General features: G+C 39.9%; 1 protein-coding gene across 5 annotated transcripts in view; it reads right to left on the bottom strand.

Moving 5' to 3' along the window:
• LOC122551441 (zinc finger protein Helios-like) overlaps positions 1 to 18,075 on the bottom strand; it is a 227,066-nt gene that overhangs the window by 142,857 nt on the left and 66,134 nt on the right. The window contains exon 1 of one of the 5 annotated variants that reach the window (XM_043693354.1): positions 14,661 to 15,128. The exons of 1 other annotated variant lie outside the window; for it this stretch is intronic. In XM_043693354.1, coding sequence (XP_043549289.1) covers positions 14,661 to 14,717 — 57 coding nt within the window. In that variant the 5' untranslated portion in view covers positions 14,718 to 15,128. Of the gene's footprint in view, positions 1 to 14,660; positions 15,129 to 18,075 lie in introns of those variants that run through there. 3 more of the 5 variants (XM_043693353.1, XM_043693361.1, XM_043693355.1) reach the window with 3 other exon arrangements.

Here is an 18,075-nt window from a genome sequence, read left to right as displayed (position 1 = left end):
AATCTGGGAACTGTTGACTAGTAAGTTGAGCATCAGTGACGGGTACGTTATTTGACAAGATTCTGAGGGATAAGATATACATGCATTTGGAAAGACAAAGTTTGATTAGGAGTAGTCAGTATGGCTTTGAGAGTGAGAGATCATGCCTCACAAATTTGTTAGAATTCTTTGATTAAGTGACCAGGAAGTTTGGCGAGGGCACGGCAGTAAATGTCGTATATGTAGATTTCAGTTAAGCATTTGATAAGATTCCATATGGTAGGCTGCTCTAGAAGGTTAGATAGAGACAAAAAAACTGCAGATGCTGGAATCCAAAGTAGACAAGCAGGAGGCTGAAAGAACACAGCATACCAGGCAGCATCAGGAATTGGAGAGGTCGACATTTCGGGTGTAACCCTTCTTCAGGACTATCTAGAAGGTTAGAAGCGTGAAATCCAGGGGGACCTAGCAAATTGGATACACAATTAGGTTAATGGTAAGAAGCAGAGGGTAATAGTGGAAGGATGGTTGTCGGACTGGAGGCCTGTGTCTAGTGGAGCGCCTCAGGGATCGGTGCTGGACCCTTTCCTGTGTGCTATCTATATCAATGATTTGAATGCGAATGTTCAAGGCATGATTAGTAAGTTTGCAGATGTCACTAAAATAGGTGGTATCATGGACAATGAGGAAGGTTATCAGAACTTGCAGCCGGACCTTGATCACCCAGGGGTGGGCCGAGAAATGGCAAATGGAGTTTAATATAGATAAGTATGAGGTCTTGCATTTTGGAAAGTCAAATCAACGTAAGAGTTTCATGGTGAATGGTAGTGGAGTGTAGTGGAACAGAGGGACCTTGGAGTTCAGGTGCATGGTTCTCTGTGGAGTCATAGGTAGAAAGGGCAGTGAAGAAGGTTTTTGGCATACTGGCCTTCATCAGTCAGGGCATTCAGTCTAGTAGTTGGGAAGTTATGTTGCAGTTGTACAGGACATTGGTGAGACTGCACTTGGAGTATTGCGTTCAGTTTTGGTCACCTTGCTACAAGAAGGATGTTAGTAAACTGGAAAGAGTGCTAAAGAAATTTACAAGATACTGTATGGACTCAATGGTCTGAGTTTGAGGGAGAGATTGGATAAGCTGGGACATTTTTCTTTAGAGCGTAGGAGACTGAGGAGGGAGCTTATTGAGGTGTATAAGACCATGAGAGACATAGATAGAGTGAATGCACTCAGTCTTTTTCTCACAGTTGGCGAATCAAGAATGAGAGGGTATATCAGCTTAAAGTTAGAGGTGAAAGAATAAAAGGGAACTGGAGGAGCAATTTTTTACACAGAGGGTGGTACACATATTGAATGAGCTGCCAGCAGAAGTGGTTGAGGCATTTCTCATGGAGAAATACATGAATAGGAAATGGTTAGAAGGATACGGGCCAAGTGCAGGGAAATGTGGTGAGCGTGTATATACATTATGATCAGCATGGACCAGTTTGGGTGAAAGGGCCTGTCTCCATGCTTACGGACTCTCTTACTCTATAACATTTCTTAACTAAATAATTTAAGTGTAATTAATATTAAAGGGGCAGAAATATAAAAGACAAAAAAATCAGTTGTGGTATACCTACAAAAGATAAGTTACCTATCTGAGATCCAAAAGGTTAAACATTTAAGTAAATGACGTGGGAAGAAGCGATGAAGAATGCAATAACCATGTGGAAGTGATGTGATGGATGTCAGAATTGAAAGAAATACTTAAGACTCCTATCATGGCCTTTAGCACGTCTGCCCTTAGCGATTTCAACCAAGGAAATGGAGGAAATTGGCTAAAGTTGAATTTCATTATATGTGTACAAACATGAACATAATCATTATGAAAATGCCAACAGTAATTCCTTTAGCAACAGGGTATTTGAAAAAAATTGTGGTAGTAGAGGAAATGATTCAGAAACTTTTGGCAGACTAGCCAAAGTAAATTATCAGCTAGACTAACATGAGCTGTCCACACTAAGAATTCCATGCAGATGGTAAGAAGGTATAGTTGGTGGATAATTGCAACTCTGATAACCAGAACAGAAAAGACCATTGGAAAACATAACAACCAGTTGAATGTACATGATGAAGGGCAGGAGATTAGGCCCATGGAAATATGAAGTATGAAAATGACAGGAGGGAAAACATAGTATAAGATCAGAAAGTGGTTCTGGGAGAGGACATGCCTGAGAAAGAGAATACAAATCTTGAAAAGGTACCCTTTTAATAGGAGAGAGAGATCAAACTGGCACATTCCCGAAAGAGATAGAAGCAAGACAGAAGGCATAGTTTAATAAGATCAAGGAGTACAGTACAGACCAGGAATGCCATCAGGAACAAAAGTCAGGAAATCTTAGTGCTACAAATAAAATAGAAGATAAATTAATGTAATTCTTGCTGTTTGGCAGCTTTTAAAGACAGAGAATTTGGAGTATACACAGACATGCCATAGGGCTGGTTTATTGCGATATCACATAGGTGGATATGCGTAGAAAAAAATACATCTCCTGATGGGACATGTAAGGCTAAAGCAAGGCTAAGGGAATAAGGTTTTGAAGAAGAAATAGGAAACCAAGATATAAGAGTAGAATCATATATGGCAGGAAAATAAATCATGTAGATTATCTTGCAACTGTTCACAACAAATGATTGAGAATGTAGATCAATTGATATTAAAGCTACACTTCTGCAGAAAGATCAAGTCGAGGGGAGTATTTCTTCACCCTCCAGAAGAGGAACCAAATTCAGTGGGGCATTCTGGGGGTGAAATAATTGTGTTTATGGTGTAAACTATGCCTCTAGACCTTGGTACTTCTCTATCCTATTAAAACTAAGTTATCTCCAGTTCAAAAGGACCCTGCCCTATTTTACTGGTACCACGAGGGACAGCTGAAAGCATTATAATGCATGTAGAAGAGTATTTCTTAGTAGAGTGGAAGCAGTAACTTTAAAAATATTGTCAGAGTTAAGTTTAAACAAAAAAAACTAAACTTGTAGTTAAGTTTCAGCGGCTTTCACGTACACTGGATTTGAAGTCAGGCAATATGTGTCAACAGTCACTTTGCATCAGCAAACTTATTTGGCAAAAGTTAGCTCTTTGCTGTTAGTTAAAGCAGGGACTAACAAAAGGATATAGTGAACTCCAAAACTACAAAAGGAGGAATTCTGCAGTATAAATGGACAGCTATATTGGCTGGGCATCCAAACAAAGCAATTTTGAGGGTTCCAAGTTGAGTACAAAAATAAAAAATCCAAAATGGAAGAAAACATACAGGTGAATAAAACATTGAACAATGTGATAAAGTAGCATGTTTTGAAATTTCCATCAATGGGTGATGCCAAGAACATGAAATGTATTCATTTTAGTACTGGATTCTCAGTTGTAGGAGAGTTTATAATTTTTCTTTCAAGGGAGGTAAGTATTGCACTTTAGCTTGTGAAGCTAAAAAGAGCTGAAGATTAATAAACAGTATCTTAGTGGTAGAAATTAGTGGTAGTGGATATGGCATTTTTCTTGATGAAAATATTAGAAGAAATTCTATGAAGGGATTCAGCAGCAGTACCCATTCAGTACTACATCAATAATAAGTCACTATGGAATGACATGCATTCAATGAAATGCAGGATTCAAAAACAGTGATGATATTGCTGTTTTAAAAACATGCTTGAGAATGGGGAAATTTCCAAATTGAGATAGGTGGACAGCAGCAGTTGGCTAACTAATTGCTTTATGAATAAAGTACTAAGTTCTAAAACAAACTGTTATAAATACTAACAAACGGAACTTAAACATGCATTAAAACAATGATGTGTTATCCTTTTGTACATTTTATTTCTATATAGCAATGTATTTAAAAATAAAAAAAGGGACTGCAATGCTGGAAGTTAGAGACAATAGATGTGAAGCTGGAAGAACACAGCAAGTCAAACAGCATCCAAGGAGCAAGGAAGTCAATGTTTTGGCCCAAAGCCCTTCATCAGGACTGGGGAGGGGGAGGAGAGCCGAGAAGTAAATAGAGGGAGAGGGTGGGGAAGGGTAGGTGGGGTGGTGGTGACGAGTGCAGGTAGGGGGTTACTGTGATTTGATTTGTTCGTTGAAAGAGCGGAGTGGGTAGGTGAATGGGAAGGTGGACAGGTTAGAACAGGGCAGGGAGGTGAGGAGAAGCGATGGGGCTAGACACAGAATAAGGCTGGAGAAGGAGGGACTTCTAGTCAGATCTGAAGGAATAACAGAATCCTAATGGAACAGGGAACAGGTGATGGATATTTATAAATTATGGGTTAATTAGGTAAGAACTGGGTGTGTCGTAATCAGAGTTGAATTTTATGGTCTGTGAACTGAAATAAAATTATGGCTTGAAAAGTATGAGTGGAATTTGTCTAGTCAGCAAGCTATACACATGATGGGGAAGCCCAGTAAATTAGTACAAAAGTTAAGGTTGAACTATTTAAAACAACCTTCAGCCAGAAATGTCACTTGGATCATCAATCCTGAACTTTTCCAGAGATTCTCAGCAACACAGATGCTAGTTTTCACTCTGTGATATCCAGATACTGGATTCAAGCTCTTGTATGTAATATCATTCTCTGCAACATTTTCTCAATAAACAATCCCACCATTCTAGGGCCTATCATTCCATTTCACATCTCGAATTTAGCTCTCCTGTCTACATTTTCAAAAAGAGTTGTAATTCGGTCAGGAACTGAGTGGCTCTGAAGAAACTGAAACTGAGCATCAGTGAGCAGTTTATTGATAAACAAGAACTGTTTGATTGCACTGCTGATTACACCAACCATCACTTTACTGATGTTCAAGAGTAGACAGCAGTGATAAGGTTGGGGTTATTGTCCTTTTTGTATCCAAGACATACCTGGGTGGTTTTCCACATTGTCAGTTAGATACCAGATTTATATATATTGGAACAACTTGGCTAGACGTGGAGGACATGCCATCAGTACAATGCCAGAGTGTTGTCAGGGTCCATAATGTTTGCAATATCCAGTGACTCCAACCATTTCTAGATATCACAGAGTGAAAACTAGCATCTGTGTTGCTAGGAACCTCTGGAAGAGATCAGGATTGATGATTCAAGTGACATTTCTGGCTGAATATTGCTTCAAATAGTTCAACCTTAACGTTTGTATTAATTTGCTGGGCTTCCCCATCATGTCTATGGCTTGCTGTTTATGCTGCTTGGCAAGTTGGCCTGTTTTGGCTTCATCAAGTTGACACTTCAGTTTCAGGTGTGCCTGGTGCTGCTCCTTGGCTTAGTCACTCATCATAGAGTCAATGCTGATCCCCTGACTTGTTGCTAATGGTCAAGTGGGGAATATGCCAGGCCATGATTTGCAGATTGCGTTGAGAGTACAGTTTTGCAGTCTTTCAGTTCTAAGTCCATTTCATTTAGGATAGTTATAGTGCCACACCTGATGCAGGATACCCTCAATGTGAAGACGTGAATTGGTCATGTTTACTGATACCGTCATGGAAAAGGGCATATATAGCATGGAAATTGGTGAGGATGAGGTAAAACAGGTTTTTCCTTTTGTTAGTTCCCTCACCACCTGCAATGCCCTGACTACTGTGCTACCACAATGCTAGGTTTGTCCTTCTGGTGGGACAGGATATATCCTGGGAGGGTAATGGTCATGTCTGGGTTATTGTAAAATATGGTTCCATGAATGTAACTATAATCATGCTGTTGCTCAACTAGTCTCTTAGACAACTCTCCCAATTTTGGCACGAGTCCCTAGCTGTTAGTAACAAAGACATTGCTGGATCTACAGGGCTGGATTTGCCATTGTTATATTTGGTGTTTTCAGTGATTCAAGATGATCCACCTGGTTTCATTCTTTTTTTGAGACTGTTTATAGGTTTGTACAACTGAATGGCTTGCTAGGTCAATTCAGAAGGCAGTTAAGATTCAATTGCATTACTGTTTGTCTGAAGACACATTTCAGCCAGACCGGATAAAGGCAGCAGTTTCTGTTCCCTAAAGGATATTTATGAACCAGAAGGTTTTTAGTAAAAAGTGAGGATGGTTTCCTGGTCAAATTAGACTATTAATTCCAGTTTTTTTTGCTGAAGCAAATTCCACCCTTTACTGTGGTGTGAATTCAAACCCAGGTTCTGGATTTATACACCCCCCAACAACCCACCCTCCCATCCTGGCACCTGCCCCTGCCACCGCAGGAATCGCAAAACCTGCACCTACACCTCCTCCCTCACCTTCATCCAAGGCCCCAAAAGAGCCTTCCAAAGATCCAAAGTTTTACCTGCACATCCACCAATATCATTTATTGTAGCTGTTGCTCCTGATGCGGTCTCCTCTACATTGGGGAGACTGGACGCCTCCTAGCAGACGCTTTAGGGAACATCTCTGGGACACCCGCACAAATCAACCACACCGCCCTGTGGCCCAACATTTCAACTCCCTCTCCTACTCAGCCGAGGACATGGAGGTCCTGGGCCTCCTTCACCGCTGCTCCCTCACCACCCAATGCCTGGAGGAAGAATGCCTCATCTTCCGTCTCGGAACACTTCAACCCCAGGGCATCAATGTAGACTTCACAAGTTTTCTCATTTCCCCTTCCCCCACCTCACCCCAGCTCCAAACTTCCAGCTCAGCACTGTCCTGATGACTTGTCCTACCTGCCTATCTTCCTTTCCACTATCCACTCCACCTTCATCCCCATCCCCACTCACCTATTGTACTCGATGCTACTTTCTCCCCACCCCCCACCTCTCAAATATCTCTCCACCCTTCAGGCACTCTGCCTCTATTCCTGATGAAGGGCTTTTGACCGAAACGTCGATTTTCCTGCTCCTCGGATGCTGCCTGAACTGCTGTGCTTTTCCAGCACCACTCTAATCCAGAATCTGGTTTCCAGCATCTGTAGTCATTGTTTTTACCTCCGGATTTATAGTCCAAGAAAAAAATACCACTATGCTCTTGCCTCCTCCTATATAGGGGTCAATTCAGGTGCTACATTTGTGGTTTGAATCTCCTGTAACTTTGCCAGAAGAGGAAATTTTGACAACTGATAATGCTGCAATAGATATATTTTGACTTCTATCAAAAAAATTCTATCCTTGTGTGTTATGAAGCTTTAAGGAGTATTCAATTATGTCAAGTTTAAAATTATAGTTATTTGTGGCATTAAAGCTAATCCAATCTTCCTTACGAAAAACATCTTCCTTCTCATTTTTCTGCATTTATTTTGTTCTGATGTTTTTATAAAGAGTCTCCAACGGTCTCCTGTTCTCTCTAGAAATAAGTGACAGATAGCTACTAACCGTATTCTGGTGTTTTCAGTACATAACCATTGACCTGTTTGAGTCCAGGACCCAGAGTTGTGATGGGCTATTTAATAATATAGGAATCACCTTTTGCTTTAATATTGCCCTTACCAGATTGCAATAAAACCTGCACATTTGAATGAGAATTACACATTGGCAATTAATAATAGGAACATAATAAAATTCCATCTATGTCTTGATTGAAGTACTTTAAGTGACAGTTAATCTAAATTTAATTTGTTTTTCATGTTTTTTGTGTTTACAAAAGGCCCTCTGATCTATTTCCATACAATCAAGAACAAAATTAGATCTTTCAAGCTTTTAAAAATTGAGTGGAGAAGGCTGTTCACAGGTAAAAGGATGTTTGGTAACTGGGAGGCTTTCAAAAGTGAGATAATGAGAGTTCATGTGCAACACGATCCTACTAATGTGAAGAGGAAGGCTGGCAGGAGCAGCGAACATTGGATGACTAGAGATATTGAGGCTCTGGTCAAGAAAAAGGCATATGTCAGGTATAGGAGAAAGTGAGGTCTGCAGATGCTGGAGATCAAAGTTGAAACTTTATTGCTGGAACAGCACAGCAGGTCAGGCAGCATCCAGGGAACAGGAGATTCGACGTTTCGGGCACATTCCTGAAGAAGGGCCTGTGCCCGAAACGTCGAATCTCCTGTTCCCTGGATGCTGCCTGACCTGCTGTGCTGTTCCAGCAATAAAGTTTCAACATATGTCAGGTATAGATAGCTGGAATCAAGTGAATCCTTTGAGGAGTAAAGGAGTACATTTAAAAGGGCAATCAGGCTGGCGAAAAGGGGACAATGAGATAGGTTTGGTAGATAAGATTAATGAGAGTTCAAAGACATTGTACAAGAGCCTAAGCAAATATTTTGCATCAGTATTTACAATGATAGAAGACATGGAAGCTAGGGAACTCAAGGAAATAAATAAATAGTGATATCTTGAAAAAAAATCCACATTGGGTTGATAATTCCCCAGAATCTGACCAAGTGTATCCCAGGACATTGTGGAAAATTTGGGAAGAAATTACAGGGCCTCTAAGCAGAGATATTTGTATCATTGATAATCACAGGTGAGGTGTCAGAAGACTGGAGATTGGCTAATGTGATACCATTGTTTAAGAAAGGCTGCAGACCAGTGAGCCAAACATCGTTGGTGGCTAAGTTGTTGGAGGGAATTCTGAAGACAGGATTTACATGCATTTGGAAAGGCAAGAACTGATTAAGGATAAACAGTATGAGTGTGGGAAATCAGGTCTCAAAAACTTGATTAAATTTTTTTTGAATACGTGACTAAGAAGACAGTCATACAGCACGGAATGACTGATCCAGCTCATCCATGGCAACAAAATATTCCACATTAATCTAGTCCCATTTGCAAACATTTGGCCCATACCCCTCTTAAACCCTTCCTATTCATATACCCATCCAGATGTCCTTTACATGTTGTAATAGTACCCACCTCCACCATCTCCTCTGGCAGCTCTTTCCATACACGCACCGCCCTCTGCATGAAAAAGTTACCTTCCAGTCCTTTTTAAAATCTTTTCCCCCTCACTTTAAACTATGCCATTAAATTTGCACTCCCATCCTAGGAAAATACTTAGGCTAATCACCCTATCCATGCCCCTCATGATTTTATAAAATGTCTATAAGGTCACCCCTCATCCTCCAATGCTCCAGGGAAAAAAAACCTATTCTTGTAAATCTTTTTTGTACCCTCTCCAGTTTAATAACATCTTTCCTATATCAGGATGACCAAAATTATATGCAGTAGTCCAGTTGTGTCCAGTTTACATAGGTAGTGAACAGCAATTGTCACAACTTGAAGTTCTGTGAGGCTTCCTTAAGGAGCAGTCCTTTGCCAACCTACACCTACTAATGATCTGAGAATTCAACTAATTTCCTTTCAGACAACATATCTGACTGCCAACCCAAAATAATAAAATCATCTCTAGTAGCAATATAAAGGAATTCTGAAAGTGTACATTAATAGTTTTCTGTGTCTTTGAATGTGGACTGAAATGCAAAAATAGCTTTTAAAAATCAAAGATCATTGAAAGATTGCTGCATTTTTAAAATAGGAGAAAGTCAGGACTGCAGATTCTGGAGATCAGAGCTGAAAATGTGTTGCTGGAAAAGCGCAGCAGGTCAGGCAGCATCCAAGGAGCAGGAGAATCGACGTTTCGGGCATGAGCCCTTCTTCAGGAATGAGGAAGGGCTCATGCCTGAAACGTCGATTCTCCTGCTCCTTGGATGCTGCCTGACCTGCTGCGCTTTTCCAGCAACACATTTTCAGCATTTTTAAAATAACTTGGCACTCACTGTTAAGTGCTTTTTACACAGTGGTTTGTTCAAGCAGTAATGTGAGTCTGGTTACAGGTGAGGTGAAGTGAGCCAGTGAGTGTGTAATAATGGGACTTTGGTTGGTATCAAGTAGATGATTAGTCTGCAGATTAGTGACCAATTATCGATGAAAAAGGCCCTCTGCCTGTCAACAACTATGTGATTGGTTCCCAGGCAAGTGAACAGCTTGGAGGGATATGAATGTTTGAGACAAGCCTTTGGATCTCCACAGGGGCAGAAACTCTTTTCTCTGCAGTAAAATACAACTACAGCCTAAAGCCAATTTATTTTTCTTTCAGCAGTTGTTGTAAGCTGCGACGCTCAACCGGTAAGTGAACTAGTCACACTTCTGAAAACAAATGATTCTCCTTCTACATATGTTTTCAAACAGCAGAATGGCTGACAGGCCAATAGAATCCTCTCTATGAACAACGTGAACAGGGACCAATGAACGCCCATCTCAGTCTTTCTCTCCAAAACCTCGTGTCTGTATGTATATGTACAGTGGACATTATAAAGGGGTTACAGTTTTAATAGACTTAACTGTTGATGATTCAGAATTGTTTGCCTCACTTAGTATATATTTATTTGTAATAACTGGCAATTCTTGTTAAGTGTAGAAACTTTGTCCACGTTTTCTGTAAACTTTGATTTAAAAGACTGATAGTATGCAAAATTGTGCAATCTTTCATAAAATCTTAACTTTTGTGATGAGTTCAGGAGTTGTGGGCTTATTGATCACTATAATCAGCTTAAAAAAAGGAACATAAACCTCTTTCTGAAAAGCCAATTTGCTATTCTTACTGATGTATCTCTTTATTAAAAATGGTATTCCTATAAAGATATATACATTTAGGGTTTATTGCTAATATGAAATCTAGGTTATTTAAGTTTTATTTCTAGCAAACCGAGATGAAAAAGAAAAGCTCTCAGTTCCCAGATAAACTTTGACAAAAATCAAACTCTACTCTGCATATCAGTGAACCTCAAAAAGAATATTCAAATAAGCATATTTAAGGGAAATGACAGTCAACAATTAATTGCACTGTTCAAAGACCCAAATTTTTAAGGCTCCAAAGGCAGCAAAAATTTCCAGACAGTATTTGACTTGGACTGATAAGTAGTAACAACATGTATGACACGTGTCAAGTGATTACTGAATCCAACAAAAGAGAGTCTAACCACCTTCTGACAATATTCCATCATAATCATTCCATTAATATTTGATCACCATTGACCAGTAACTTAACTGACTAGTTGCATAAATGTTGTCAGTGTAAAAGCAGATCAGAAAATAGGTATTCTGTAATGATTAAGTCACCTCCAATCCAGCATCTACAAAGGTATAGTTGAAAGGGTGATTGAATGCTCTCTGCTTACCAGAATGAATGCAACTCTGACAACATTCAAGAATTTTGACATCTTTGAGGGGAGAGTTATCTGCTCAACCGACACCATCAAAAAAAGTCACTTCCGATCACTAGTACAATGCAGATGCAGTGTGTGCCATCTACAAAATGTATTGCAACAACTTACCAAGGCTTCTTCAACAGCATCATTTGAACTCTGAATCTCTATTGTCTACAATGATAAGAAGCCAAAGCATGGAAACTTTTAATTGTAAATTCCTTTCCAACTTGCACACCATTCTGACTTAGAAATATATCACCATTCTGTTACTGTCACTGGATGAACGTCCTGTATCTTCCTGCCTACAGCACTATAGGTGTACCCACACCATAGAGATGGCAATGGTTGAAGAAAGAGGCTCACTACCACCTTCACAAGGATTTTAAGGATGGATAATAAATGCTTTCCTTATCAATGATGCCAAAATCCATGAACATATAAAAGAATTGGGGTCCTGACTTCCCTCTAGTCCAGTTCTCAAAGAACTATTTGTCAGCCAAGTTAATAGCTCCCAGAGTACCTCTCCCATTCAGGTTTAAATGCCATTAGATCCTGCAGCATGATCAATCTACAGTACCTTAAGCCAAACTAAAGCCATTGACATTTAAGGAATCAATACCTAAAGCAGTTGTACCTATCATTGAAGAGTACTTACATTGGACTTGAACTATTAATATATTTATATAACCTTATTTTTCTTCTTGTTAATTATTTTCAAAAATAAGCATATTTAATCTCCATTTCTGAAACCTTTGTAGCTAAAAATTGAGCACATTTTTAAATCTGGTATCAAGTGTTTCAATTTTGTCAAACAAGGTTCAGCGAAATCTCTTGCTGTAGCTAACAAAATCCACCTCATTAACAACCTAGCCCAACAGTATGGTACACCCTGTCTTGATTCTAGCCCCATTCTAGTACGCTGTACCTGAACCATCTCACTGTCAGAATGACCCAGGATTAATCAGTATCACTAGCACCGACCAATACATTTAAAAGGCCATTGTGCACTTGGACAAGCACTGAAAGACTGCAAATGCCCTGCACATTATTTGCCCCAGACATGGAACACTGAGAAACTGGCATGCTGTTGTGGGCAAGGAGGTCCTGGTGGATAAGGTGATGCAGATGTAGGATGTCCTCCTTCCCCTGGACTGGTAGTGAAGGCCAGGATGAGAGACCATGGTTCAAGCTTGCCACTAGGGTCAGTGCAGTCTCAGTCTCAGTCTCAGCCCCCACCCCCGCCCCCTCGAGGAATGCACAGCACTGTAGGTAGTCAATGATCCAATCCACCAGCTTAACTGCTACCACCATCTCTTGATACTTCACATTCACTTTGTTTTTGCATCCACTTCTCACTAAGATTTATGCTCAACCACACTCACCTATTACTTGCAAATCTTCCCTCACTTGGTGTCTCCCATTTCGATCCTGAATGGCACTAACCATACATGCCCTCTGTACTGTCCTCTCACTTGTCCGGGACATGTTCCCCATCTGCATCAAAAATAACAGCTGTGCCACTCAAGTTTAACCCTCCCTTATTACCTGCTTCTCTCTAATTCCAGGAGAAAAACCACCCACAATAGGGCAGCAAGTGTCAAGATGTGTGATGGACTGCCTGACATACAGCTGCTCACCCTTTACGTGGAGAGGGTCCTAACTCTGATCACTCTGAGCAGCTGACTAGCTGTTCCCAAGCACATGGACAGATGTCGGAGGCTGCCCTTAACCTACTGTACCAGGACCTCCTAACCAAAGTCTAAGTCCCTTGACTTGACTGAGGACTGCTAATAACCATCACAAAATTCCTGGTTTTATGTTTGCAATAAATGACAAGGCAATACAGCAGTTCTGTAAACCTAGTATCGCTGGGTGAAGAGCAAGTTGCAAAAGCAACATTGTCATTCTAATAGATGAGAGACTTACCAAACAATCCAGGTCTTTTTCAAATATAATTGCAGTTACATCACACCGTAAACTTTTGTTATAAATTGTGTCTCCACAACCACCTGAAGGAGCAGCGCTCTGAAAGCTAGTGCTTCCAATTAAACCTGTTGGACTATAACTTGGTGTTGTGTGATTTTTAGCAAGGTGCAAAAGGGCAGGGCAAGGCAAGACAGGGACTCTCTAAGCAACCAAGTGGTCTCAAAGTGAGTGCTAAGAGTTGCAGCCTGATTCAGTCTATGAACTGGGTGCATGTCCATGACCACAAAGTGTCATTATTGCTGCATTACAATGGTGGTTGCTGTTGCACCCAAAGGTGCAGATTTGAAATGCAGAAGCATACTGTAAGTGGTTTAGATGTATGCCATGGGGTTTCTTCTAGTCACATGTCAGAAGCCTATGTCTGTAGGCTGTGTGTGACCAGTGCCCACGGTGCATGTCCTGAGATGTTCGTGCCTGGTGTCCCACAGAGGTCCTTTTGAGCAAGTGGTGAGTGGAAGTCACAAGATATTTGCTCTGACTTCCATGTCATAAATTCTCTACATCTGGTTTGTTCACAGCCTGTGGTAGGATAGGAAACTGTATATCAAATGAGGTGAGATGTACAGTTATTAAGGTTGTTGACAAACAACAACGCTCTTTAAAAGACAACTCACGCTGCCCGGTGAGAATCTCACCTTGACACCTTAGCTCAAAAAAGCAGTACTAGATGACCAAGTCGAGCAGACATTGTACATTATTCTACCTCATTTCTCACCATAACCTGCATTATTCTGGACCCTTTAAATATTCTTCCCAGCGTTTCTCAATAGGTGGAGTGGGACCAGCTGAGAATAGTTCACAGGTCGATGCAACATCGAGGGCCGAAGGGCCTGTTCTGCGCTGTATTGTTCTATGCTGCCAGACCTGCTGATTTTCTCCAGCACTTTGTTTTTATTTCTGATGATAATGATTATTATTGGTAAGAAAAGTTGTTAGAATATTAAAGTGTCTGGACAAGAAACAATGACTATATTAGAATTTATCATATGTTTTATATTTGAAATTAAAATAATATGGGGAATAGGGTGAAGTGGATAGTTCGGAGAGGTTGTGCACTTACAGATGGGCCGAAATGCTCTCCGAAAGTCATGAAATAATACTTTTCAATCGGGTATCATTTAAGGAGTACTTCTACAAATTAAATTCAAGATTATTTTTCTAACATGCTGGGCAAGGAACACAGCAGCACGTACAACTATCCTTTCCTTAACATCAATAGAATAAGGTTCACACCCTAAATACTGAACAATTACCATCGGTTCGTTTTATATAGACCTTTCATTTTAGATACTGCAGTTTTGTTCCAAACAGAATAAACGAAGTGATTGACATGACTTCTGAATTGTATCGCAACCTTTGTATTCCGAGAAAATTTGGCTTTACACACACGTTTTGATCGTTATAAAATATTTATCAGGTTGGAAAGCTGAAGGAGGTCGCAGACCTGGTGCTGAGTCTCTTACATAAAGGCCGTTGCCTGAATCGTTGTTCGAGTGATAACACAAAGGAAATCAAAAAGCAGAATACATTGTTCTTTCTGAGGGAATGCAGATGTACAATGGTCTGACTTGGCCTCGCATCGGTGCTGGGGTGATATTTACCTGCAGAATATGCTTCTCTCCCCCGGTGAGCTGGTGGCGCACTGCTGTCCGCCACATCGTACTGCGATGGCGGCTGCCCCTTGAACACTTCCAGCAGCCAAATGCATCCCAATATCAGGCGGCGCCTCCCCGGGTGGAGGCCGCTGTCAGGGTCGGCTCACTCCTGAAGGACCGGGCCCGTTTCCTAGATACAAACGGCCATAGCCGCACGCTTATTCTCGGGTTCCGTACCGCACCACTCCATTATAATTCCCCCCAGGAACTGCAACGTCCAAGTGTGAGGTTACACTTGCTACAGCTCGTAATCTGAGCCGCAATTTCAAACGCTTTTCAACGCAAATGTGCGAATTCTGATCTAACTTTTATTAACAAGAAAAATATTTATCAAGTTAGCTAACAAAAACGTGGAATACAGAATTTAAAAATATTATGTCGAATTTATCGTTGGAACATTATTTCAAGAGCAAGACAAAGGTTGGCAGCTCGGCTAGTGTATAGGTGCAAAAGGCAAACGTGTAAAGGCTGTTGATTCCATTAGAAAGGAGCTGTATTTCATGTAGTAGAGGCGCACAGATTCAGCTGGCAGTATCATTAAAAACCAAATTTAGCATTCGCCATATGTTTTAAACTAATTAAAGGGTCAACATTTATAACGTAGCACACTGCCAGTGATCAAAAAGGATTAAAGGGGATGAATTAAAAAGTGATTGGGTAAGGACTAAAATTGAGGCCGAGAATATTGAAGAAATCGCAGAAGTTTTAATGTTTTATTCAAACTAAAATAACACGACAAAAATAAACGATTTGGCGTGTGAGTAGAAAACTCAGTATCAGAAGCCACGGTCCGTGGATTTTTGTTTAAAGTTGCTTGAGATGTTCCAGACACTGGGAATTTTTTTCCACTTTTTGGGAACAGTATATACAACCTGAACAGTCTGAATTTCGTGAATTCCGTTTATGGGTAAATTATCCTAACTGACGCCAAGTTCCATTTTCCCGTCACGCCTTTGTTCAGTGATCTACATTAGTGAGACAATTCTTGGATTTTAAAATTCTCATTTTGGTGTTCAGTTTCCCCTTTGGTCACAACCCTCTTCTCCAATCCTGAAAACTTCTGACAACTCTTTCTTTAGCATCTTATACATTCCCTAAAATCTTCATCCCTCGACTTGTGCCTGGCCTTCAATCATCGAGACCCTAATCACTTAAATTTACCTCCAGAACTCCTTTCTCTCTCTTTTCCCAAATAAGCTGCTTGCCATCTACCTTGCAGACCAAGCTTTTAGTCGTCCTTCTTTACTTTTCGTTGGTTGGCATTTTTTGAATCACTACTTTTGCTGAAGTATTTTATACGCTTTACATTGTATTTAAATAGCGTTTTTAACAATGTATTTAACAATAGCGAGAATATGTCCAAGTAGTAACAGTACCAGTTTCTAAGTTTTATAGCTAATAGTAGTATGGAACCAAGACGTAAAATATTCTATTCAGACAGATTTCAAATGAATGATCACACATTAAACTCCAACCAAGTAATAGACGTAGTACAAATGTTAAACGTTCACAGAACTGACTTGTTAACTGCCCCCCCTCTCATTCCTTATGAAGGGCTCCAGCCCGAAATGTCGATTCTCCTGCTCCTCGGATGTTGCCTGACCTTCGTGCTTTTCCAGCACCACACACTCTCGACTCCCCCTCTGTAGACCTGTCTAGTACTTCTATTATTTTCAGTAATTATTTCAGATTTCCAGCATCCGCCGTGTTTTGGTTTGCATGAGAATAGGTGATGATTGGCGAAGGTGTTGACTAAGTTTTTTTTGCTATTATTTTAATTTCCGGCGTATTTTACAATTCATGTAATTAGTTATTTAATAAATTTGTACGCAATAATTTTAAAATGAGCTAAACCACTGAAACCGAACTAATGGATCAATGGATAATTAACAGTGCAATATTATTCACGAAAGAAAGAGTCAAAGCTTTTTCATGCAATATTTCAAAATGCAAGAAAAAGTTTATTCTATACAGATCCAAGTCTAAAACAGAGCTATCATTTCCGTTAACTGTAGCCACCCAAAAGCCAAACATGTACCTGCAGGTTCGGACCAAACCTATTCTGCAATATGCTTACAGGTCCGAAATGATTTAGTTGAATTCACCAAATCGAAATCAGAACATGCAATAATCCTATGCACACAATCATTTACATAAATGGTGAAAAAGGAATCGATGAGTTGAATACCCTGTATTTGTTTACTTGGTCGGGTCCGTTATTTCTAAAACGACTAATTTACAAACCCCGAAAACCTTGTGTTCAAGAAATAATCAAGAAATTATTAAGGATGGGTTTTCTAAAAGCTTACAAACATATCGACAATTTAATTATCTCGTAAATGCAAATCTGATTATTGAAGATGTCTGGCTTGTTTTCTAAATTGAAACAATATATATTGATTACGATCTTAACTGGAATTTAAATCAATTATTAACATTCATTTTGTCAAGTCAACGCGAGGACTTTAGCAGTTATGGACACGCTATTCGTAAAATCAAAAACAGCAATTATGTTTCCTCAATATTTCTTGTGTGTGGAAATGGAAGTAAAACTGATCGATTTTCAAAATTATGCTCATGTATTTTCCTTTTACTCTTTAAAATCTCTTTAGATTCTACTAATATTTCCAAAGCATTTTCCCGACTGTCTCGCTAGATAATGGAAACTTAATTAAAAAGGTCATTAAATGGATGTCACTGAATATTCCTTTGCAATATCATCTTCCGCCTTGATCTGCTTTGCATTCAAAATAGAACCTACGCTGTTGAATATTGTCCACTCTAAATGATCCTTTAATATCTCTACAGAAAAGTGTCTAATATATAGTCGAGATTTTAAATAGGACGATTTTAATGTTGAAATGCGGGCTGAACCTTCAAACCAATACTCATCGCATTCAGTTTTATCTAATTAGAAATGTTTCCAATATGCAAGTATATGAAGTTGGATAGGACCGTTGCTCATCTGCAATAAGAGAAATCGTTCAGTATTGCGTTGAATGATTTTCCATAAAACTCCACCACACTTAACCAAAACCACTTGGCCTACTTTACAGGTACTGCACTTTCCAAGTTATGCAATAGTGGAACACCAACATTTTGTAAGCTTTGCATTGAAATTTTGTGATCTTGTATGGATTTTCTTTTTCTGAAATTACCATAAATTGGGCCTCCTTAAGCGCACTTTTAACTACTTGTCCCAATACTTAACTGTCCAACCTCCAACACTTCTTCTGGCAGCTCATTCCATACATGCACCACCCTGTGTGAAAAAGTTACCCCCTAAATCCCTTTTAATCTTTCCCCTCTTACCTTAAACCTATGCCCTCTAGTTTTGGACCTCCACACCCATGGGAAAAGA

The sequence above is a fragment of the Chiloscyllium plagiosum genome, chromosome 7 (assembly GCF_004010195.1).
Source record: "Chiloscyllium plagiosum isolate BGI_BamShark_2017 chromosome 7, ASM401019v2, whole genome shotgun sequence".
Taxonomy (NCBI): Eukaryota; Metazoa; Chordata; class Chondrichthyes; order Orectolobiformes; family Hemiscylliidae; genus Chiloscyllium; species Chiloscyllium plagiosum.
The sequence above is the reverse complement of the archived record's forward strand: the minus strand, read 5'-3'. Positions and strand labels throughout refer to the sequence as shown.